Here is a 22,879-nt window from a genome sequence, read left to right as displayed (position 1 = left end):
CTAGTAGGGAAATAGGTATTCCAAATCCTCCAGCCTCCGCATGTCCTCCAGCCCAATGGACACAGTTCTCCGCTGGGGTTCCTTGCGCTGCACAGTGATCTGGATGGGATTGTTCTTAGGAAAGCTCTTAAAGTCACTGGCCACAGTTGCAAACTAAAGTGAAAAAAGAAAGTCCCTCAGATTCCTTCCCAGACCCGAGCCTGGCTTCCTCTCCCTTTGGCTTCCTCTCTCTGCTCCCTCTTTGCCTGCTAAGTGTGATCTTAGCCTCATCCAACCCAGTCACAACATACGACACAGGTCCAAAGAGGTGTGACACCAAGGTGTACCTCCCCAGCTGTGGACTGTCTGTTCCACCTCTGGACCCATGCCCACTCCAGGCCTTCCCTCTCCTTCCTGCAGTTCCTGGACTAAGTTAAGGAATCCAAAAGCCAAAGGCTTTGGAAAAGGAACATTGTGGTGAATGCATTCATTTGCATTCCTAGCAGGCTTAATCCTGACAGCTCCCAGAAGAACACTCTGGCATTTTTTCCAGGCAGAAGAAAAACTAGCAAGGACATTGGGGGGTGGGGGTGGGGGCCCAGCCTCCACAGCCCTGGTTCCAGCCCCCAGGCCCGTCTTCCCAGGGCTCACTTTGTAGGGCTTGCACCATTTCCCTACCCCAGCCGTGTTGGCTGCACGGACGGTGAGGCAGTAACTCGTGTTAGGCTTCAGCTCCATCAGCTTGACAGTGGTGCCCAAGATCTTATTGAAGATCCAGGGACAATTCTTTGCCTTGGGTGGCTCATCGTCTTTTTTCTTGCTCACCTCCTGTAACAGGACCTGGTAGAAACTGACCTGCTGCTTGCCCAAAGTATAGGTCCAGGAAATCTAGGGGAAAGAAAACCCGAAGCTCCCTTAGACCTGGCCTGAGCTTCCGTGAACCAGAAGTCTTCTTCCCATCCCCGGTTCCTGCTGGAGTTCAGGCAGGTCTGAAGGAAGCTGTGAGGCACACAACACTGCATGTGGCCCTACAGCATGGGCCACTCTCCCTGGGCAGCCTCACCCACTTTATTCCACATTTCTAGACTGTCTGTGTGAGTTGAGAGTTACCTCAGAAATCATCTTGTCCACCTCATGCATTGCAGGTGGCATTACAGATCCAGAGATGGCAAGTTACTGGCCCATGGTCACATAGTAATTAAATGACAGCCAAGGTTCAAACCCATACATTTCACTACAACAATGGTTGCTAAGCCTAGGTTGGCATCTCATGGAGTTTTGCTAACACTGCACGTTCCAGAGCCTGCTGTCTCCTTTCTGGTCTCCCATTTCCAATTTCTTCATCTAGGCCAGTGGTTCTTAAACTTAGGTGTGCATAGGACAACATAGGACACGGTCCAAAGAGGTGTGACACCAAGGTGTACATCCCCAGCTGTGGACTGTCTGTTCCACCCCTGGAGGACTTATTAAACTGGAGGACTTATTAAAACAGACTGCTGGCCTTCATCCCCACTGGTACTGGTTCAGTAGGCCACACTGGTTCTGATTCAAGGGAAGATGAGAATTTAAATTTCTGTCAAATCACCGTGTGAGGCTGGGGCTAGCCACACTTTGAGAAACGCTGCTGTAGGCCATGAGGCTTCCAGACTTATTTTCTAAATTGCTTACAGAAAAATATATAAACTAGCCTAATGTTGGAGAACCTCCAGAAAATGAGCCCATGCTCATTTCCCCCACCGTTGCACTCCATTTTTCCTGCACACTCCAGGACAGTGCTGCTCGGCTTGTGGTCTGTGAACTGCAGCATCAGCATCGCCTGGGATTTGTCAGCGGTGCAGAGTCCCAGGCCCCTCCCAGCCCCTGTAGGGATGAGACCAGAATCTTGGTTTTGATAAGTTGGTAGTGCTCTGTAGGAACACCCATGAGAAGCCCTGACTTAGGAGCTGGGATCAATGAAAGCAGCTGCCCATTCCTCCCATACTTTCCCACCTGCAGCGTTTGCTTGGGTTAGTCCCTCTGTGGAATGCCTCTTCTCCACCTCAAGCTCTACCTCCCAGCCTGAGTGTTACCAAAAGCCACCAAGCTTATTCCTGCAGCTGGAAGTAATGTTTCTTTCCCTCTGAATTTCTGGTGGCACTTGATCTGAATCTTCCCTACAGTCCTGAGCCCCTTCTGCCTTTCACTGAAGTTCTATACAGACAAGCCCCTCCCTTGCTCCCTAAACCATGAACTTGAGGTCAGGACACAGGTGGTAGGCAGCTTCCCAATCCACACGGAGCTGAACTCAGCACCAGCATAGCAAGCCTCTGCCACAGGCATGGACTCAGAGAACGTACCACGGCTGTGGAATCACTGACCGTGTGTTCACAGATGAAAGGGGCCTCCGGCAGGTTCATGATCACAGAGGATTCCGAACATGTTGAGGAGGTGTCTGTGTCCAGTGCGGGGTTGTCAAGGTCCAACAGGCCGCCAGGAGCCATTTGAGTCTTAGATGCATGGGGGCAGAGGGCCAGGTCCCCCTTTTCTGGGTTCTTGACCAGTGAGGAAAAGCTGAGTTTGTTCAGCTCACCCTCCAGCATTCCTGCAAAGAAGCTGCTGTTGGGCTGGGTCACAGCCAGTTTGACGGGGTTCAAGGAACTGGATGAGATGGGGGTTATGCTGGTGTCATCAGAGCTGTATTCAGATTCTTCCACTGTCAGAGGCTTCCTAGAGCAAGAGGGAGACAGGTGATCAGATGAAGGAAGCCAGCGCATCCAGCTTGAGGGCCCGCCTTACCAACATCCCAGCTACTTCTGAACACCTGGGAATACCCTCTCTGCAGCAGTGCGCCAGATCCAGTTTCTTTCACTAAAAATGTCTGGCCCCCATTTGGGATGCAATAGGGAAAGCTGCATCTTTAATAAGACCTTTAGCTCGGTACAGTCAGGCACACCTGTAATAGCAGCCACTCCGGAGGCTGAGGCAGGAGAATTGCAAATTCAAGGCCAACCTCAGTAACTTAGTGAGCACCCTCATCTCAAAATAACAGGATTGAGGATATAGCTCAGTGTTTAAGTGCCCCTGAGTTTAATCCCTAGACTGAAAGAAACAAAAAAAGATATTTAGAGGATTCTCATACAGGTGTTGTGAAAACCACAATTTGAGAAACTGCTAAAACTTGAAGTCCTCCCTTCAAAGTGAGGACAAGAACCCCAGGGAATGACGACAGCGATCTACTGGAGTGGGGAAAAAATCCACAAATATCTAATAAAAAATAGAGTTTTGGTGGGTGTAGTGGCACAGGCCTGCAATCCCAGTGGCTTGGGAGGCTAAGGCAGGAAGATCACAAGTTCAAAGCCAGCCTCAGCAACATAGTGAAGCCTTGAGCAATTTAGCGAGACCCTGTGTCAAATTTAAAAATAAGCTGGGCGTGGTGGCATATGCCTGTGATCCCAATTCTCTAAAGAAAACACAAAATAAGGCTGGGGATGTGGCTCAGTAGTCGAGTACCCCTGAGTTCAATCCCTGGTACTCCTCCCAAAAAAGGAGGAAAAATAATAATTAAAAGTAAAATGGGGGGGTGCTGGGGATGTGGCTCAAGCGGTAGCGCGCTCGCCTGGCACGCGTGCGGCCCGGGTTCGATCCTCAGCACCACATACAAACAAAGATGTTGTGTCTGCCGATAACTAAAAAATAAATAAAATATTAAAAAAAGAAAAAGATTACAGATCAGGACTGAGAGTATAGCTTAGTCAGTAGAGTGCTTATTTAAAAAAAAAAAAAAAAAGTAAAATGGGCTAGGAAGGTGAATCAGTGGTTAAACACTCCTGGATTCAATCCCTGGTACCAAAAAAAAAAAGTTTTACTAGTATTTATCTAATATTGTTTAATACTCAAAGTAATTTACATTTAGTAACATCTAATGATATTTATCATGTAAAATTAAGTCTAGATTATGTTCAATACACATTGAGTGAATGCTCAAAAGTGTTTTCTATTCTGATTTTTTTTTAAATTATGGAGTATTGCTGTGTACAGTGGTGCACGCCTGTAAACTCAGCAACTTAGGAGGCTGAGGCAGGAGAATCACAAGTTCAAAGCCAACCTCAGCAACTTAGCAAGACCCTGAATAGCTTAGCCAGATCCTGTCTCAAAATAAAAAGAGCAGATGATATAGCTCAGTGGTAAATTACCCCTAGGATCAATACTCAGTATCAGAAAAAGAAAAAGGAATATTTTAGATATATACAATAAATAACATATTGAACTTTCATTTACCCCTCACCCAGCCTCAGAAATAAAACCTACAGCATTTTGCCTTGTCTATAGCTCAGTGGTAGAGTGCTCCCATGTTATAAGGTCCTGGGTTTGATCCCTAGCACCACAATAAACAAATAAAACTATCAGAATTATTAAAGCCCCCAGATGCTTCCCCCTTACCACATTCATATTCCCACTCAGACATAACTTGTGGAGTACATTTTAAAAGTTTTCTATTATTTACTACATGCCTTTATGGGTCTATCACATATAGATATTATCCCTCAGCAAGATCTATTAATTTTCATGTTTTTCAGCTTTATGTAGATTAAACATATTATTCAGAACATATCTGCAGCTTTTTTTTCACTCAGTGTTCTGTTTTGATTCATGTCTTTTGATACAGCAGCTCTGCTTCAGTCATTTTAACTTTTATGGTTTTCCATAACATGGACATTTGTATCATTGACAGTTTTTTGCTATTACTAAACAACCAACTTTATACATGATTCAGTTTTCTACTAAAAAGGGCACCAATCCAAAAACTGGCTTTCAAATATTTTTTTTTACCTTAACTCAAAGTAAAAAAAATACATATTACATGGCCACTTAGTATACATACACATAACTAAAACGTTTCACAGAGCAGTACTTACTCCATGTGTGATGTGCTCTGGAATCCCTGGTTGCAATTGAATTCATTTTTATCATACTGGTCTCCACCAACTAGAATGACTTCCAGAGCTGTTAATGGGTCATAACTCACAGTTTGTGTGTCCTTGACTCCAGGTCAGTCTCCTACTTGATGGAGATTGATTGGCCATATTTTTCCTCCCCAAGCTCCAATTTATCAAACCCCTGAGAAATTGTGATTAGGCCAATACCTCACCCTTTCTATTTTTTTTTTCAATGAATTTTTCCCTTTTTTTTTTTTCAGAGAGAGAGAGAATTTTTTAATATTTATTTTTCAGTTATTGGCGGACACAGCATCTTTGTTTGTATGTGGTGCTGAGGATCGAACCCGGCCTGCAAGCATGCCAGGTGAGCGCGATACCACTTGAGCCACATCCCCAGCCCCACCCTTTCTATTTCTTGATAAACATTTGGAATAAATGATTTCCCCAACAAGGTAGGCTGAAGAGTCTAGATACCAATATCATTTATACTTCAGATTGTCCTAATATGTATTTCAGATTCATTTACTGGAAATGCTGGTGGTAACATGAGCAGAGAAGGCCCACATGACCATGTCATGCTGGATGTGTCGTCTTTTCACAACAGTCCAGCTGGATGGGTGTTAGCCCCATTTTACATTTGAGAGCCCAAGTGTCTCTGATATTAATGAACTTATCTGAAGCCATTTATCTAAGTTGTAGAGTTTGGATTTCAATTCAAGCTCCTTGTCCAAGACCTTTTTTCATTACACCATTAATTTTCTCCAAGCATTGGGTACTTTAACCAGATCTTACTTACAGAACCTTAGGTAATGGACACCGCATCCCTCCCATAGCATCAAGACCAACTACATAGTGTGTGCAAATTGAAGTATGGAGCCCCTCATCCAAAAAATTACTAAGGATTTTTAGATAGTGACAGCAAAGCATTGAACTAAGTACAACCCTCTTCTGAAGTGGGGCTGCATGTGACTTGATAGGTCATATCCATGAAACTGCCTTACATACAGTTCCTTTAGCCCACATCACCCTGCGCCAACACCCCTTCCCTGGAGATTCTGCTCAAATACCACTTTCTCCAAGAAGCCTCCCTTCTCTGCACTGTCTCCCAAGAGGGTGATACCTTTGGTTCCTCTAGGTGTCCTGTCCTAGCACCAGACAGTGCTGTATCATTCTCATTATTGTCTGAGGCTCCTGCACTCTCCCCACCCTGCCACATACCAAGTTAGCTGCTTCTTGAATGCAGGGAATTCTGCTCTACATTCCCAGAACTTAATATGGGCCAGACATCCTGCCAGCAGAAAGAGTTTTGTGGCATGAAGTAGAGGAAAATCTGACCCTGAGAGTAATAGTGAACCTCAATGGAAGGAAGGAAGGCTATGGGGAGTATCATCAGGCAGATGGAGGCATCAGAGGGGGAAGATTAGGCCATAGGGTGCATGCAGGGTCGGGGGTGGGGGGTGGTAAGGACTCTATCCAAACAAAGCAGGATGAGAAGGACCATCAACAAAACTCTTGTCTAATCCAGGAAGGCCTCATGGAGGGGGCAGCCCACATGCTCTGAGAACAGACCTGGGGGCAGAGGCACACACAGACAGGTCCAACCTGCACACATGCTCTTCCCTGAGAGTCCAAGGAGGGTTGAGACAGGTCAAGGAAGTCAGGTTTCTTCATGTCTCTCTTCCCATCCGCAGCTCCAGCCTTAGAAAGAAGGGAAGGGCCGGGCACGGTGGCGTACACCTGTAATCCCAGTGGCTCAGGAGACTGAGGCAGAAGGATTGAGAGTTCAAAGCCAGCCTCAGCAACTTGGCGAGGCCCTAAGCAACTCAGCAAGACCCTGCCTCTAAATAAAATACAAAAAAAGGGCTGGGGATATGGCTCAGTGATTAAGTGCCCCTGGGTTAAATCCCCAGGACCAAAAAAAAAAAAAGAAGAAGGGAGGACCAGACTGGTATCTTACATGAGATTGTTATCTGAATCCAAGAAGTTAGCAAAACTGCCTTTTGAAGAAAGTGGGAGTCCTTTGGTAGCAACAGCCCTGTTCATAAAATTGGGGTTTGGAAAAGGCTTCGGTAGTTGATCGAGCGCATTCATCACGTTGAGGTTTTCCTTCTTCAGTAGGGCTTCCTCCCCATCCCCCACTTTAAAAAGTGTCTCTGATGCCATCGGTTTGGGGGAACCACAGCCATCAGTATGCAGGATAGCCCAGCTAATAGGAAGTAGAGAGAAACTGGAGGACAGTAGGCCCACCCTTAGTTTGAGTGGGATGGGGCTGCAGTGAGCTGACTTCACAATCATCACGGAGTGTAACAATTAGGGGCCAGCCTTGCCCTTGATCTGAGGCTCTCACTACAGCTGGCCAGACCTAGAGCCTGCGTCAGGAGTGGGGTAGTTAGGAACAGAGCTCTCTAACACACTGTAGTCACAGTAGCCCTGGCCTCTGAGAACCTCAATGTGTTTAACACCTGTGCCTTTCAGAGCTGCTGTGGAAGGAGAAAAAGGATGGTGAGAGAAAGGCACCTGGGCACAGGAGGAGGCAGCACCCAGGAGGGCCACCAGGGTGGGAGACTTTGCCTATAGGTGCTGAGGCCCAATCTATATCCTGACACATAGGCCAAGCAGGATGTTGCATAGGCACAAGGAAAGCCCAGGTGCTTTCTAAGGGCTTAGAACTCACGCATAACCTGGTTTTACTGCCAGAAGTCCAAATGTTCTACACCCTCACTTTCAAGTGACTTTGCGTTGAGTGACAATGGTAGCAGAGGGATTCCAAAACAAAGCCAGACATTAGCTCCACTCTCAAGAAAACCACCTCTATAGTAGGAAAACATTTCTGTCACTTCTGGGGGCAGGAGGCAGGGCTCTTAAAAACAGCACTGGCTTTGCATCTAGATGTACACTTAGTGTGAGTCCAGCCCTGTACCAACTAGCTGTATGTAACCTTTGCTAAGTGACTTTACTGAGCCTCAGTTTCCTCACCTATAAAATGTGGATACAAATAACACCTCCCTCATAGATTTGTGAAATTGTTTTATTTCTTCCAGTGGATGTGGCAAACCAAAGGCCATTTCAAAATACCAAATTATATTTTTGTGTCTCATATGTACTTGAGATTCCACAGACAACCCACACCTTCCACCCCCCCACACACACAAGAAAGAATTTTGGGAAAATACAGAAAAGCAGGTGACTTCGATGCACTTTGCTGCATCTTAGCACCTGTTATGTAATCTGTAAGGATCTGATTGATGTCTTTGATTCCTTTTCGTTGTTGGTCTCCTTCAATAATCTGTAAACTCCTTGAGGGGATGGGATTGTCTATCTTGCTTAACTTTGTGTCCCCAGCGTTTGAAACAGAAGCTGGCGTTCAACCTTCTTCAGAAGGTTGGAGTGCGTATTTGGAAGAAGTTGGGGGCCGAATGCAGCTGAATGCGGGTGGCTCCTAGCGCCCAGGGTCGGGTGGCACGCAGAGTCCCGCTCCAGTCTGTAGCTCTTGGGAGCAGGAACCGGGCGCCCGGGTCCGGCTAGGTTCGCCGCCGCGGTTTGCCCGTGCTGCCAGCAGATGGCGCTGCAGGCCAGGCTCCCGTCGCGCGCCAGCCCGGAACCCGGAAGCGGAGGAGAGCGGCCCCGGGGCGCCTGGAGTCCCGGACTATCCCGGAGGGCAGGTGGGCCTCCCCCTGCTTTCCTGCTGCCTCCTCCTGGCGCAGCCGGCTCGCCAGGGCCCTCTCCCGAAAGGGGATGCGAAGCGGCGTCTGGAGAGGGTCCCGCAGTACCCACGTGACGACCAGTGCCGGAGCCCGTCGGACTGTCCCCGGCCTGCGGGGACATGGGCGTGCTCAGAGCTGGACTGTGCCCGGGCCTCACCCAGGAGATGGTCCAGCTTCTGAAGAGCCGCGGCATGAAGACAGGTGACCGTGTGGGCGCGTGTCCGGCAGCCGCGCGCCCAGCACACAGCCTGGGCACAGCCTCGGGACCCGCGCCCCCTGCCATACCCGCAGGGCCCTGCCCCCTCACTGAAGGGCCACTCCCCATACACTTCTGGAAAGGCTGGGTGTGCGGGAGCAAAACCCGGGCCCCGGGGAGGAGCCCTACTGTGTGCCAGGCCCAATGGCTGTGACTTCACGCAGGCCTCCCGAGACTGCCTGCGCAGAGGCAGAGTGCACCGCCGAATCACAGAGGAGGGAAACCAACGGCGGGAAGCCCGGGCTGCCCGGGCGACAATCACCTGCACGTGTTTTGTTTTTAGTGGTGGACCTGGCTGCTGCAGACCTGGAGGAGGTAGCTCAGAAGTGTGGCTTGTCTTATAAGGTTAGCTCGAGATCTCCACGCCCCTTAAGCCTCGGGAGCAGTGAGTTCCAGTGAGGACCTGGGAAGCCCCGTGGGTGGCTCGGTACTGTGTGGTCTGAGTGCCCGCCCCTTTGGCAGGCCCTGGTTGCCCTGAGGCGGGTGTTGCTGGCTCAGTTCTCAGCTTTCCCCTCCAATGGCGCGGATCTCTATGAGGAAATGAAGACCTCCACTGCCATCCTGTCCACCGGCATTGGAAGGTTTGTACATGTATTTGGATAACAAAGCGAGAGACAGAAGAACGTTCAGTGCTTGGATCAAGAGAGAGCAGGGTTTTTGAAGGCTGGAGTGGGAGCAGTATAGACAGATGTGAAGGAGAGGCATTGGGACTTCTGAGTTCTTTTATCTTAGAACAAGGTTATAGGGTTTCTCAGCCTTAACACTATTGACACTCTAGGACATGTAATTATTTATTGGGGTGGGGGCTGTGCTGTGCATTGGAATAGGTCTAGCAGTATGCCTGACCTCTACCCACCAGATGCCAGTAGTACCTTCCCTCCCCGCAGTTGTGACAATCAAAAATGTCTCCAGACATGGCTAAATGTCCGTTGTGTGGAAAATTGCCCCTGCTAAGAACTGCTGTCAAACAATACAAGATGTCTGCAGTATTAGCTGGGCACAGTGGCCCAGGTTTATAATCCCAGCTACTTGGGAGGCAGAGGTGGAAGATTCACAAATTCAAGGCCAGCTGGGCAACTTAGCCAGACCCTGTCTCAAAATAAAAAATAAAAAGGTCTGAGGGTTTAGCTCAGAGATGGAGTGCCCCTTATTTCAATTGCTAGTGAAGGAGGGCGGGTAGGATGTCCCTAGCCTCTCATTATTATTCAGCAGATTAGAATCTGCCCTACCTTCCATGTCACTTAAAGGTAGGGCAAGAGAGAACAGAGCAGGATTAACATTTACCTAGAGCTTGTGCATGTAGTCGCTGCCTCCAGTGAAACTGCAAGTTAGAGATTGTCAGTTCCCCTTGCATTAGCCTAAGAAGAGCAAGTAGCAGAGATAAGGCTCAAGTCCAGGGATATCTGACCCAGAACCTGGTGCCTTTGCCACACTCTGCAGTCATAGAGAACAGGGGAGCTCATCAGAAGGAGCAGTTACATTGTGCCATGTCTTTTAGGTTAGGAAAGACTTGGAAGACAACAGGCGCTTTCTGGCCAAGTAAGTCTGATCTCTCTTCTGGCCTGTTTGTGCAGAGCTTGATGAATAGCTCTGCCACCACAAAGGCCTTTGGATTTCTCTGGCTGGCCCTTACTGTTTCCATAACACATTCTGTTGGCAAGGTTCATACAGCATGGTGCTTGCTCTCACTGGTTTGGGGTATGAGTTTGTAATCCAAACTAGTGGGTGCCAGACACATGCAGAGAATACATATGCGAGTGAGGCAAGGCTCCTGCTCTTAGGAGTATGGCATATAGTGTGTATAGGAGGAAAACATGAATAGAAGACATGTGGATGCACACAGGGAAGCAGCCCCAAAGAGGGAGTGATTAACAGGAAGCAGATTGGCCTCTGGGCTTCAGAAGCTTTTAAACCAACATACACAGAGGGAGCAGTAGAATGGCAAGCTGATAGGTTACTGGCAGGTGCAGATCAGAGTGCAGGAAGACCCTGGAGAAGCAGGGTCTTGGCCTTGAGGAATAGATGGACTTTCCCCGAGTGCTTAGCAATTCCTGATACATTATGTCATTTGTTCTTCACAACCACTATTGAGTGAGTGCATTGCCTTTAAAATCATCATTTTAGCCGGGCTCAGTGATGCACATCAGTAATCCCAGCTACTTGGGAGGCTGAGGCAGGAAAATTGCAAGCTCAAAGTCAGCCTGGCAACTTAGGGAGATCCTGTTTCAAAATAAAAAGGGGTGTAGCTCTGGTAAAGAGCCCCTGGGTTTAATCCCCAGTACCAAAAAAAATCATTTTCTTGGTGAATACATTGTGACTCAGGTTAAATGATTTGCTGAAGATCTTACTTCAGCAGACTGGGCACTTGAGGTCCTGTCTAACAGCCTAACTGATCTACTGTGTCGCCTCCTTGAAGGTGGGAGGCCATTGTAAAAGTAGAGTTCCAGGCAGTGGGGTGGAGCTGTGCAGAGTAGATGAACTGAGAAAGACCAAGGGGGCGGGGGGTCTGGTGGTGCCGATGCGGGGTGTGTGAGTCTGATCCAGGACTGGTGAGATTTGGCAATATACTGAAGAAGAAATATGACAAGTCATATTAGCAGGTAGGATAGAGGTATGAAGAATCAAAGATGACCTCCTCCCAGTGCACCATGGGCAGTTAATGGATATAACTTTAAAACTTGGCTGCAGGGAGGGAATTCCTATGTCAGAAGTTTGAGAAATGCCTGATTGACTCCAGTTAAGCAGGTTTCTTTGTTGTATGTGTTCTCAGAGCCTTTGTGCTGTGGGCAGTGTGAATCTTGGCAGAGTAATAGAGAAGGTAATGTACCTTGGAAAAACTAGATTCATCAGAGAGAAGGTGGTTCCATTCAAGCAAGAGCTTTGTCTGTTCATCTCTGTACCCTCTCATTTTATAATAAGGCCTTCAGGAAATATGAAGGATTCAGGTGATGTTTGAAAGAGTGATTGAAAGGTAGTTCAGAGGAAAAGATAGAGGATAAACCCCAGCAATCACTGGCATTCTAGGCAGTGGTGGCCAGGGGTTCCTTTTCATGCTGCTGTGCTGCTAGAGGTGATATGGGGTATATTGGTAGGAAGGTCCTCTACATAATTAGAGGAAACTTGGAAAGGAACACAGATGGATTTGGGAACAGCTCATGTAGGCTGAACAAGGCAACCAAGGATGTGGTTGGTTCTTGACTAGAGTTAAGCCCACTGATTGAATCCTGGCTACACATTAGAATTGCCTGGGTGACTCAAAAAGAAACTCATGCTTGGGTCTCACTTCTACAAATTCTAACTTAATTGATCTAAGCCAGTGATTCCTAAACTTGTCTGTGCATTAGAATCCCCTGGGGAACTTCTCAACATCCCAAAGCACAAGCCTCCTCCCAGACCAATGGCATTCCCTAGGGGTGGGACACAGGCATCAGTGTTTTTATTTTTGTTTTTGAAACTCCCATCTGACTCTAGTGGGCAGATAAGTTTGAGGAACTGCTGATAAAGGCATCTTTTTAAAAACTTCCCTGGAACCAGGTGTGGTGGCACATCTGTAGTCCCAGTGATTTGGAAGGCTGAGGCAGGAGGATGACAAGTTTGAGGCCAGCCTCAGAAATTTAGCATAGCCCTAAAGCAACTTTAGCAAATGACTTGCTAAAGTGGGACAATTACAAGACTGCTGCCTGGCATGTCAAAAAATAAAAAAGGGCTGGGCGTGTAGCTCAGTGGTTAAGTGCCCATATTTAATCCCCTATTACCCGCCCCCACCAAAAAAAAAAAGAAAACAAACAACCAATAATGGGGGAAAAAAAAAAAAAAACCCGGGCTGGGGATATAGCTAAGTTGGTAGAGTGCTTGCCTAACATGTGCATGGCCCTGGGTTCAATTCCCAGCACCACCAAAAAAAAAAAAAAAGGAAAAAACAAAAAAACCCACACCATAACACTTCCCTGGAAGATAAGTGTGGTGGTATGCCCCTGTAGTCCCAGCTACCCCAGAGGCTTAGGTAGTAAGATTGCTTGAGCCCCCAACTTTGAGACCCGTAAGCAACATGGCAAGACCCCATCTCAAACAAAAATAAAACCATTCCCTATAATGGGAAGGACTGAGAATAACTAGTAAAATGCATCAAAATCACCTGGAGTTCTTATTGAAACCTAGATGTTGGTCCACTGCCAGAATATTTGATCAGTAGGTCAAGATAGGGGAAACGGGATCTTGCATTTCTATCCATTCTGGAGTGTGGCAGATACTGCTGATCTGGTGACCACACTGGAATGAAACTGGAGCTTCCCAGATCTTAGTGGGAGGGATGGGATCCAGGAGTGGTGGAGCTTGGATGTGTATTAAACAGGTGCTTGTTAAACAGAGACGGTGTGAGCACAGTTATCCCAAGAAGCCATAAGGCTGGAGTGTTAACCAGAAGGATTTTGACTGGCAGAAACCTGTGGTCCCTGGGTTTGAAATAGAAGGGACAATTACTAGAGTGCTGCCTGACACGTTGCAGGTTGCAGGTCACAGGTAGGTCATGGGAGGTCTTTAAGAACCATTTTCAGAGGCCTGGAGTCTGTGAAGATGATTGCAGCATCAGAAAAGGGATGCATGTGGTACAGGCTGTGGCTCAGATGAAGCTTCAGCCCCATACCAGGCAGGGCAAGGAGGGTGATCTGTTTTATGGTGGTACAAGGACAGAACCTGGCTTAGGAATTGTCTGCTTCTTAAAGTGTATCCCAAGGCTTGCAGAGCCTGAGTGTTGACTATACAAGAACTAAATAAAACAACAGCCTTGTTCTACTATAATTTCTCTAGTAACCTTTATTGTGTGCCTCTCAGGTCTGGGGCATGTGCTAATGTTGGTGATGTAGCAGGCACAAGGCCTGGTCATTGCCCCAGGGTGCTCTTATCAGATGAGGGAGACAGACAAACAAGCAGATAATTACAAACTCCTAGAACAAATAATCGAGTTCAGCAAGGTTGCGGAGTATAACATCACATAAAAATCAATTGCGTTTCTTTATATTCTCAATGAACATGTGGAAACTGAAATTAAAAACAATACCATTTAGAGTTGCACCAAAGAAAATGAAATACTTAGGTATGAGTCTAAAGATTGTGTAGGATTTGCCTGTGAGAAATTAAAAATTGCTGATGAAAGAGATAAAAAATGAATGACTCGAGTTGGGGTTGTGACTCAGGTAGAGCACTTGCCTGGCATGTGTGGGGCACTGGGTTCGATTCTCAGAACCACATATAAGTAAACGAAATGGAGATCCATCGCCAACTTAAAAAAAATTTTTTTTTAAATTGTTTTTGACAAAGATACAGAAGCAAGAAGGAAAGATAGCCTTTTAAACAACTGATACTAGAGCTATTGGACATAAAAAATCTAAATTTCACACTTGATATAAAAATTGACTACAAATGAGCCAGGCATGGTGGCAGACACCTGTAATCCCAGTGACTCGGGAGGCTGAGGCAGGAGGATTATGAGTTCAAAGCCAGCCTCAGCAACTTAGTGAGGCTCTAAGCAACGGAGCAAGACCCCATCTAAATAAAAAGGGCTGTGGATGTGGCTCCTTGGTTAAGCATCCTTGGGTTCAGTCTCTGGTACCAAAAAAGAAAAAAAGGGGGGAAAAAAAGACTAAAGATGGATTATGAACTTAAATGTAAAACATAAATTTATTTAGCTTTTAGAAAAATCTTGGGGATCTGAGGCTAGGCAAAAGCCTTAGACTTGACACTAGAAGTATGATCCATTAAAAAATTTCACACAGCACTGTCAAAAAAAATAATAAATTGGACCTAATAAAAATTAAAAGCTTTTGCTCTGCTAGAGAGAGGAGCTCCTGGCCAGAGATGACTGGGACATCTCTGAACAGTACCAGTGCTTGGAAGGAAGGTCTTTCTTTTTTACCCCCAACCTCATGATTGATTTCTCTTCTACCATCAGCTTGGACAAACTGCTTGATGCTGGTCTGTATACAGGAGAAGTGACTGAAATTGTAGGAGGCCCAGGTAGTGGCAAAACCCAGGTGTGTATGAGGCAGCAGCCAGGAAGACTGGTAGAGGTGGGTGCCTAGTCCTGGATCTGTGGGGAGCTTCCACCAGTGTCTTCATGGGTTCAGGAGTCAAAAGAGGCAAGATGGGTGATGAGAGGTGGGCTTGGACTTAGGTGGTTTTGCCTCTGAAATCTGGACAAAATGAGCTTTGTTTCTAGACCTTCCTTCTCTGAGGGCTCAGGTTCACCTGATGGCCCATTCTCTCTTAAGGTATGTCTTTGTGTGGCTGCAAATGTGGCCCATGGCCTGCAGCAGAACGTCCTATACATTGATTCTAATGGAGGGCTGACAGCTTCCCGCCTCCTCCAGCTACTTCAACCTAGGACCCAGGATGAAGAGGAACAGGTAAGGGGCAGGACAGTTGGGTTCCTGCTCACAGGAACTAGAACTAGACTCTTGACTAGAAGACCCTAATGTCCCTTACACTGCAAAAATGTGGGCTGTTTCAATGAACAGTCATTTCTTGCTTTGAAATTTGAGGTTCTGTTGATAACTTCCTGTGTCCCTTAAGCCTGCCCTGGTAGTGTCATTTTCCCAGCTTGCATGCCACTGGGACAGTTCTTCCAGGAATCCCTCCCAACTCCTTGCATATTCTAATCAGAGCTGGCAATCACCCAACATCTGTTTCCAGCCCATTTCTTGCCCATGGCAGATATCATCAATCAGTTGTATCTCTTTCCCACCAAGTTGCAAATATGTTACAGTTCAATACCCAGGCAGATCTAGCCCCTTGGACAAAACCAGGTTGCCATTCTGGACCTGAGTGTTTGTGTCTGAGTGCCTCTTCCCCTTCTTAGCCTTATAATTCCTCTTCATCACCTTCCTCAGCCCCCTGATCCATCTTATCCCAAGCCTCTACATTTTTCTCCCACCCCTACAGGCAAGAGCTCTCCAGAGGATCCAGGTGGTGCATGCATTTGACATCTTTCAGATGCTGGATGTGCTTCAGGATCTCCGAGGCACTGTGACCCAACAGGTGAGGCTTCTGTCCTGCCCTTCCCTGCTTTACTCAGCTCTCCAGGTGCCATCTGTATGTGGGCAGGTGTCCTACTACAGACTCTCTTTGAGAATGCATATGTATAATCTGATGACGTCAGCTGTGTGTGCCACTCCCAAAGTGGAATTCCTTAGTACTTATTTCATATGCTTTATTGTTTACCTATTCCCCATCCCTGCTAAACAATAATGTCCTTGAATACAAGGATTATGTTGTATTTCTCTTCATCTCTGCATTCCTCACTAAAACCAATCAGGAATGATTTCAGCTGCAAGTAATAGAGATTGTTTGACAGACTTGAACTTTGAGGACATCTAATTATCTCACATGAGTTATGGAGGTTGGCCACTCCAGAACATGAGGGCACGAGGCTGTGTGTCTGATTCTCTTGTTCGTCCCCTCATGATTGCTAAGTGGCTGCTATACCCTCACGTGTCTTCTCTTCACACATCGACATCCACATTCAGGCCAGTGTTGTAGAAACAGAATCAGAATATAAGAAGTAAGGGAGAAGAGAAAGGAATCCTGGAACACAACCTAGGCCCAAGAAACCAGGAGGATGTTAATGCTTGTGGTTTGAAAGATGGCATCAGAGCTCTTCTTAAAGAGCTGTCTTTATTTGGAACCACTTTAGCTATGGGAAAGGAGGCTTTAGAGGAATGATCTAGAAAGAGGCAGTGAAATAAAGAGAAAGCAAACTCTTCAGTGAATGAAGTTGGGAATTTGGGGTGGAAGTGAGCAGGAGAGAGATGAGGAGTGAGTCAGAAAAGGAGAAGGTCCTAAGAGGATGGTTGGTGGGAGACAGGACGTGAGAGAACCCAAAGCCGACCACAGTCCTCTGAATGGGAATTTCTGAAGGAGCATTTGCCACATCCTGTGATTTAAACCCCCTCTGCCCACCCAAGTCTTCAGTGAAGCCTGTTAGGCACCCAGCTGGGTCGGGGAAAGCGTTGCTGGAATTCTGTGATGCCCGTGCAGCTTACTTGGAATGGAGAGGTTGTTTCTGACTAGCTTCTGATGGATGTGCAAGCTTGTCCTGCAACAGGTGCCCACCATGAAGAGGCCATTGGTTCATGGTGGCTGCTTCCCCCAAATCCCTCCAGGTGAGGTGTTCTTCGGGGACTGTGAAGGTGGTGATTGTGGACTCGGTCACTGCAGTGGTCTCCCCACTTCTGGGAGGTCAGCAGAGAGATGGTGAGTGCTGTGGCAGAGCCTGAGGGGAGCGGACGGACCCTCATCTCCTGGCTCTGGAGTCTGGCCCCGGGCCAGCCCTATCCCTTGTCCTCTTCTTCTCCTCCCCCAGGCTTGGCCTTGATGATGCAGCTGGCCCGAGAGCTGAAGACCCTGGCCCGGGAGCTCAGCATGGCAGTGGTGGTGAGGAACAGGCTCAGCCTACAAACTTAATTTCCAGTTACAGCTAACTCTTCATTTCCCTTAAGTGGCAGCTCTGAACCCAGAGTAAACCCTTTAGGAAAGGGATATAGCCCAATTTCCCCAGGTCAGCTGGAGCTCTGGACTGAAAGGGAAGAAACTGGACCATTAGTAGCGAGGAGGATTAGGAACCAATTTGTTTTTCTTTTTCTCTTTTTAAGTCATGTTTATTGAGGTTTAATTTACATAGAGTAGCTCTTCCTTGTTTGAAGTTTGACTAATAAATACAGTTGTATCCAATCTTGTTATACTGCCAAAAGGTCCCTTGATCCCAGACAACCTCGTAATTTTTCTGTCCCTATGGTTTTCCCTTTTCCAGTTTTTCCTATAAATGGATCATTTTGTTGTTAAAGTAAATTTTTCTGCTTAGGAAGCAGTTTGTTTTTTTGTTTTCATTCTTTCTTTTTTTTTTTTTTTTTATTACTGGGAATTGATCCCAGGGGCACTCTACCACTGAGGCACATCCCATCCCTTTTTCTGTTTTATTTTTATTTTTTTGAGATTAGGGTCTTGCTAAGTTATTGAGGCTGGCCTCAAACTTGCTATCCTTCTACCTCAGCCTCCCAGGTCACTGGTATTACAGGCATACACCATTATGCCTGGCTAGAAGCAGTTTTTAAAGTCTTCATGCTTCTCATAGGAAGATTTAAAAAGTAATTAAATATAAAATTCAAACTTGTAATCAATCTCCATATCCACAGAAACTTAATTATATTTTATCTCCATAAAATCTTTTTTCTTTGCATATATACTTATACTTTTTTTGGGGGTGAGGGGTTACCAGGAATTGAACTCAGGGGCATTCAACCACTGAGCCACATCCCCAGTCCAATTGTGTATTTTATTAGAGACAGGGTCTCATTAAGTTGCTGAGCGCCTCACCCTTGCCAAGGCTGGCTTTGAACTCACGATCTTCCTGTCTCAGCTTCCCAAGCTGCTGGGATTACAGGTGTGCACTGCTGCTCCCGGCTATAGTTATACTTTTAACTAACCTTCTAACTAAAGTAAACTTGTTTAAGAAACCATAAAAAATAACCATTTCAGTCCATCTCCCTTGTTCTTACATAGATCTTTAAGACTGTCATTTTTAGCAGGTTTTTCTTTTTCTTTTTCTTTTTCTTTTTTTTTTTTTTTTTTGAGATGGATTCTCACTGTGGTGGCCTTCAACTCACATTCTTCCTAGGAGCTATGCATGTTTTTCCCAGTTTTTAAAATTATGTTAAGATAAGTGGTATAAAATACATTTGTAATTGTATTTAATTATCACTGTCCATCTCCATGGCTGTTTTCATCTTATAAAACTGAAATTCTGGGCCCATGAAAAATAACTCATGGGCCAGGCACGGTGGCTTGGGAGGCTGAGGCAAGAAGGTCACAAGTTCCAGGCTAGCCTCAGCCACTTAGTGAGGCCCTAAGCAACTAGTGATACCCTGTCTCTAAATAAAATTTTTAAAAAGCCTGAGGATATGGCTCAGTGGTTAAGCACCTCTGTGTTCAATCTACAGTACCCCCCGACCAAATAAATAAATAAATGTCTAGAGGCAACATTTCCACATTTTGTGGAAGGTTATACTAATTTGTATTCTCACTGGCAGTGTAGAAGGATCTGTTTTCCTATCCTTTTATTCAAATGCAAGTTCTTGGGGCCTTGCTTTCCTGGCTTTTGGATGTCTGTAAGCACCTTCTGTGTGCCAGACTCCGGAATAGGCAGTAGGGATTCAGTGATGAACAAGCCGTAGCCTCTAGGGGCTGTCACACTTGCATGCCTCTCTGGGAGCCGATCCACCAGATTAGGACTCCTATTCAAAAACTTGTGCTGTGCATGCCTATAATCCCAGTGACTTGGGAGGCTAAGGAAGGAGGATTTCAAGTTTGAGGCCAGCCTCAGCAACTTGGTGAGGCCCTAAGCAACTTATTGAGATCCTATCTCAAAATAAAAAATGCTGGACCCCCCTTATTAAAATAATTTTATTTTATTTATATTTGTTTTTTTATGTGGTACTGAGGATAGAACCCAGTGCCTCAAACATGTTATGCAAGCGTTCTACCACTGAGCCACATCCCCCGCCCCATGTCCAGCCCTTTTTAAATTTTTTTTTTTTTTTAAAGAGAGAGAGAGAGAGAGAGAATTTTTTAACATTTATTTTTTAGTTTTTTGGCGGGCACAACATCTTTGTATGTGGTGCTGAGGATCAAACCTGGGTCGCATGCATGCCAGGAGAGCGCGCTACTGCTTGAGCCACATCCCCAGCCCCCTTTTTAAATTTTATTGTAAGATAAGGTCTCATTAAGTTGTCTAGGCTAAGCTGGAACTTCTGATCCTCCTGCCTCAGCCTCACAAGTAACTGGAATTACAGATGTGGACCACACACCTTGTTTTCATATCAGTCCTTTTAGCTGTTCTTCATGTTATTCGAAAGTATTTCTGAGGTCACATTTTAAAGGCTTGATTGTTAATAATAAGAAAGGTATGATTTAGCATGTAAATATTTGCTTATTGTCCCCACTTAGATATAAATGAATAATATCAAGAATATTATAAATATTTCTGTGAATAAACAGGGTTTCTGTCCCCCATCAGAGCACAAGTGACCAATACAGGTCAAACTATTTATTTCCCAAACATATACAGATACATTTATACTTGCTTTGGGCCACAGAAACTGTAGTTTAGGTGAAAAGTCAGTTTTAAAACAGGAATTCAACAGCTTTTTCATGCTTGCATTGTGCTTGTAACTTTCTTGTTTATGTGTCTGTTTAGTCAGTCACAGATCATTGTACATCTAGTATTTGAATCATCTTGTATGAATTTGGGTATGAAATATATTTGCACATTAACATTTTAAAAAAGGGCTGGAAATGTGATGTGACTCAGTGATTAAGTGCCCCTGGTATCAAACCAGACAACTCTCTCAGGGCAGGGGACATAGCTCAGTGGTAGAATGCTTGCCTAACATGCCTCATGCCCTGGATTCAATACCCGGTACCACCAAAAAAAAAAAAAAAAAAAGACAGAACTCCTCTTGCCCCCATAAACACACAGGTATATTACAAAGGGCTGGGTGGACATGGTCTCTGGATGCCCATTTGCTGGGTTGGGAGTATAGTGGCTGCAAGCCCACCAGTAACTTCCCTATGGGAAAGTGTGACTAGCACTGCTTTTTCCCAAACAGGTGCCACATTGCCTTCTAGTTGGGGGTTAGGCTTGAGGCTTGAAGGTTTTAGCAGAGAGAGCTGGGTCCAGGTCAGGAGCCCTATGATCTAGTCCCAGACCTGCCATGAAGTTATAGAGCCTTGGGGGAGTCATCTGTCCACACCAGGCCTCACTTTTCCCATCTATAAATTGAAGCAGTAGGAGCAGATGTCCTCTGTACTAGCATTATGGATCTATAAGCCTTTCTGCAGGTGACCAACCACATGACCCGGGACAGGGACAGTGGTAAGTTCAAACCTGCTCTTGGACGTTCCTGGAGCTTTGTGCCCAGCACCCGAATTCTTCTGGACATCATTGAGAGTACAGGAGCATCAGGCAGCAGCCAGCGCACAGTGTGTCTAACCAAGTCTCCGCGTCAGGTGAACTGGCCCCAGGGGAGCGCCAGTGATCTTGGGCCCTGGAGGGAGGTTTCCATGCCCACAAGTGTCTTACTGAATTCTCTGATGCTGAAACTGTGGAATAGGTCTACCCACGTGGGTTGCTTAACTCAACTTACCCTTCCCTCTGTCTCCTCTTTCAGCCAACAGGGTTCCAGGAAGTGGTGGACATTGGGACCTGGGAGACTCCAGAGCAGAGCCCAGTGTTTCGGGGAGAGCAGACATGACTGATGCTGTTGATTGGGACAGGAGGAGGCATCACAGCCCCCTACCTTTCCTTCTTAGTAATGTTGCTGTTTACTGCCAGCCTGCACCTGGGACTGCAGAAGTTCTCAGACTGGCCCAAAGAACCGGCTCAGTTTTCTGAACTTCATTCTCTATGGAGACTCTTAGAGCCACAGGCCAAGAGGAAGCTGCCGTGGAGGATGCACAGGTCCAGGCTGGTGCCACATTTCCTCCCTTTCATCCACTTTCTATATTTCCAATGGAAGCTGAGTTCACCCTGGGCATCACTGCAGAGGCCATACTAGTAAATGGAAGAATACTCCTGTGTATCGCCATCAGATCTTGTGCTCAGTCCTAGCACAATGATGGGGCCAGAGAGCCACTAGCTTGCCTCCCTCTCTTCCTCTTTTTTTTTTGCCTCTGTTTTTCCATCTGTAGGATGGGTTTCCTTTCCCATCAGCTGCCTCTGAGTTACTGGATGGAAATAACCTCATAAATGCAAAAACAATTCTTCATCTAGGTCCTGCTCTTAAAAGTATATGTAAAAGACAATTCTCTGAGCTCCAGAATCACCCCCCCCCCAAGGTTGTTTTTCAGTTTCTCCCAGTAAAGCCCCCAAAGAATGATTATTCCTTTGCTCCTGCTGATTTGGTTTCACACACCTGCATGCATCACCATGACTAGAATGTGAGCTTGCTGCTGTCCCAGGGATATAATTTAACAAGAAGGAAGGCAATGACCTGCTCCTGGTGAATCCAGCCACTTGTTTAATATGCATGGTGCCCTCTGGGGCCCTTCCACAGTATAGAGTAACCAGAGGTGCTGAACCGTGGCCTTGCCCACAAACAGACAGGAGAATTTGCACAATAAATACAGCCAGCTGGGAAAATTGATGCTAGTGTAAATAATACATGGCAAACCTAGTCCTTTATGCAGAAATTCATTGCTGGTGGCTCCAAGATGCAATATAATTACACCTCTTCCTGCCAGCTGTACCACAGCCTTGTACCTTAGTGTATGAAATAAAGCCGCCCCCCCTCATCTGATACCACTACCGTGGCCATTCGTCTGAGAGCTATAACCCTGTCTGGGAGGGGAGGATCATGCCAGGGGAAGGAAAATAAAAGATGAAGTAGAGAAATGATCAGGATTGTGTACTCATCACATTTTTTTTAAAGGTTACTCTTCTTGATTAGAGAATCTGTTGTGTAATCAGTTGTGTCCTGGGTGCAGGAAAAGGGGGTCAGAGTTACACTTAGAAGATACAGACATTTATGGGTGATGACTGAAACGGATAGTAACAAGCAGGGAGGATGAGCAATGAGCGGCAGGCCTGCACAGGGGTGTCTGAGTGAGGACAGGGTTGGTGAGTCTAAACCCTGATTCTTGATCCCACAGAAGACCCTAGGACAAAATCAGTCTTCAGAATCTTTACACCATTTTGATTGGCACTTTCCTGGAGTCATAGTAAGAAGCACTGCATTAAGCTAGGAATGGCATAGCCCTGCCCTTTATGGTGCCATTTGGGCATCCAGAGCCCACGGCAGATATCATCAGCCATCGCAGCCACTCTTTTCTGTAGAACTTGGAGTACTTTGCAGTTTTTCCTCAGTGCAGCACTACAGACAGATGCTACTTGTCAGTTGAAGCTGGCATTCGAGGGGGCCTGGTTGCCCCCTCTGTCCTGGACAGACTTGTCCTGTTCCCTGTGTGAGTTTAGGTAC

The 22,879-nt window shown here is 46.3% G+C and overlaps 2 protein-coding genes across 5 annotated transcripts; one reads left to right on the top strand and one right to left on the bottom strand.

The window, feature by feature from the left end:
- On the bottom strand, nucleotides 1–7,058 carry LOC139702479 (fibronectin type III domain-containing protein 8-like). Its single transcript, XM_071603810.1, has 4 exons — nucleotides 6,853–7,058; nucleotides 2,316–2,685; nucleotides 631–867; nucleotides 1–153 (listed from the first exon to the last, which is right to left on the bottom strand). The coding sequence occupies exons 1-4, from the start codon at nucleotides 7,056–7,058 to the stop codon at nucleotides 1–3; spliced, it is 966 nt and encodes a 321-aa protein (XP_071459911.1).
- Nucleotides 7,059–8,439: 1,381 nt separating this feature from the next.
- On the top strand, nucleotides 8,440–22,299 carry LOC139701293 (DNA repair protein RAD51 homolog 4). 4 transcript variants are annotated; one of them, XM_071603807.1, is made up of 10 exons: nucleotides 8,440–8,557; nucleotides 9,139–9,200; nucleotides 9,318–9,436; nucleotides 14,803–14,884; nucleotides 15,122–15,256; nucleotides 15,792–15,887; nucleotides 17,012–17,102; nucleotides 17,212–17,282; nucleotides 20,745–20,912; nucleotides 21,074–22,299. In XM_071603807.1, the coding sequence occupies exons 1-10, from the start codon at nucleotides 8,455–8,457 to the stop codon at nucleotides 21,155–21,157; spliced, it is 1,011 nt and encodes a 336-aa protein (XP_071459908.1). In that variant the 5' UTR covers nucleotides 8,440–8,454; the 3' UTR covers nucleotides 21,158–22,299. The 4 variants fall into 4 exon arrangements, with proteins under 4 accessions (XP_071459908.1, XP_071459909.1, XP_071459910.1 ...); XM_071603808.1 differs by having other exon boundaries at nucleotides 8,487–8,800; XM_071603806.1 differs by lacking the exon at nucleotides 8,440–8,557 and having other exon boundaries at nucleotides 8,821–9,200.
- The last annotated feature ends 580 nt before the right edge of the window (nucleotides 22,300–22,879 follow it).

This window comes from Marmota flaviventris, chromosome 17 (assembly GCF_047511675.1).
Source record: "Marmota flaviventris isolate mMarFla1 chromosome 17, mMarFla1.hap1, whole genome shotgun sequence".
Lineage (NCBI taxonomy): Eukaryota > Metazoa > Chordata > Mammalia > Rodentia > Sciuridae > Marmota > Marmota flaviventris.
The sequence above is the reverse complement of the archived record's forward strand: the minus strand, read 5'-3'. Positions and strand labels throughout refer to the sequence as shown.

Excerpts from the sequence above, each read along its gene's own strand:
- LOC139702479 (XM_071603810.1), bottom strand. The coding sequence starts at position 7,058 with ATGGCATCAGAGACACTTTTTAAAGTGGGGGATGGGGAGGAAGCCCTA. Across the intron at positions 2,686-6,852 it reads GATTCAGATAACAATCTCAT|GAAGCCTCTGACAGTGGAAG; the intron begins GTAAGATACCAG and ends CTCTTGCTCTAG. Across the intron at positions 154-630 it reads AATGGTGCAAGCCCTACAAA|TTTGCAACTGTGGCCAGTGA; the intron begins GTGAGCCCTGGG and ends TTTTCACTTTAG.
- LOC139701293 (XM_071603806.1), top strand. The coding sequence starts at position 9,000 with ATGGCTGTGACTTCACGCAGGCCTCCCGAGACTGCCTGCGCAGAGGCA. Across the intron at positions 9,201-9,317 it reads AGTGTGGCTTGTCTTATAAG|GCCCTGGTTGCCCTGAGGCG; the intron begins GTTAGCTCGAGA and ends CCCCTTTGGCAG. Across the intron at positions 15,257-15,791 it reads CCCAGGATGAAGAGGAACAG|GCAAGAGCTCTCCAGAGGAT; the intron begins GTAAGGGGCAGG and ends CCACCCCTACAG.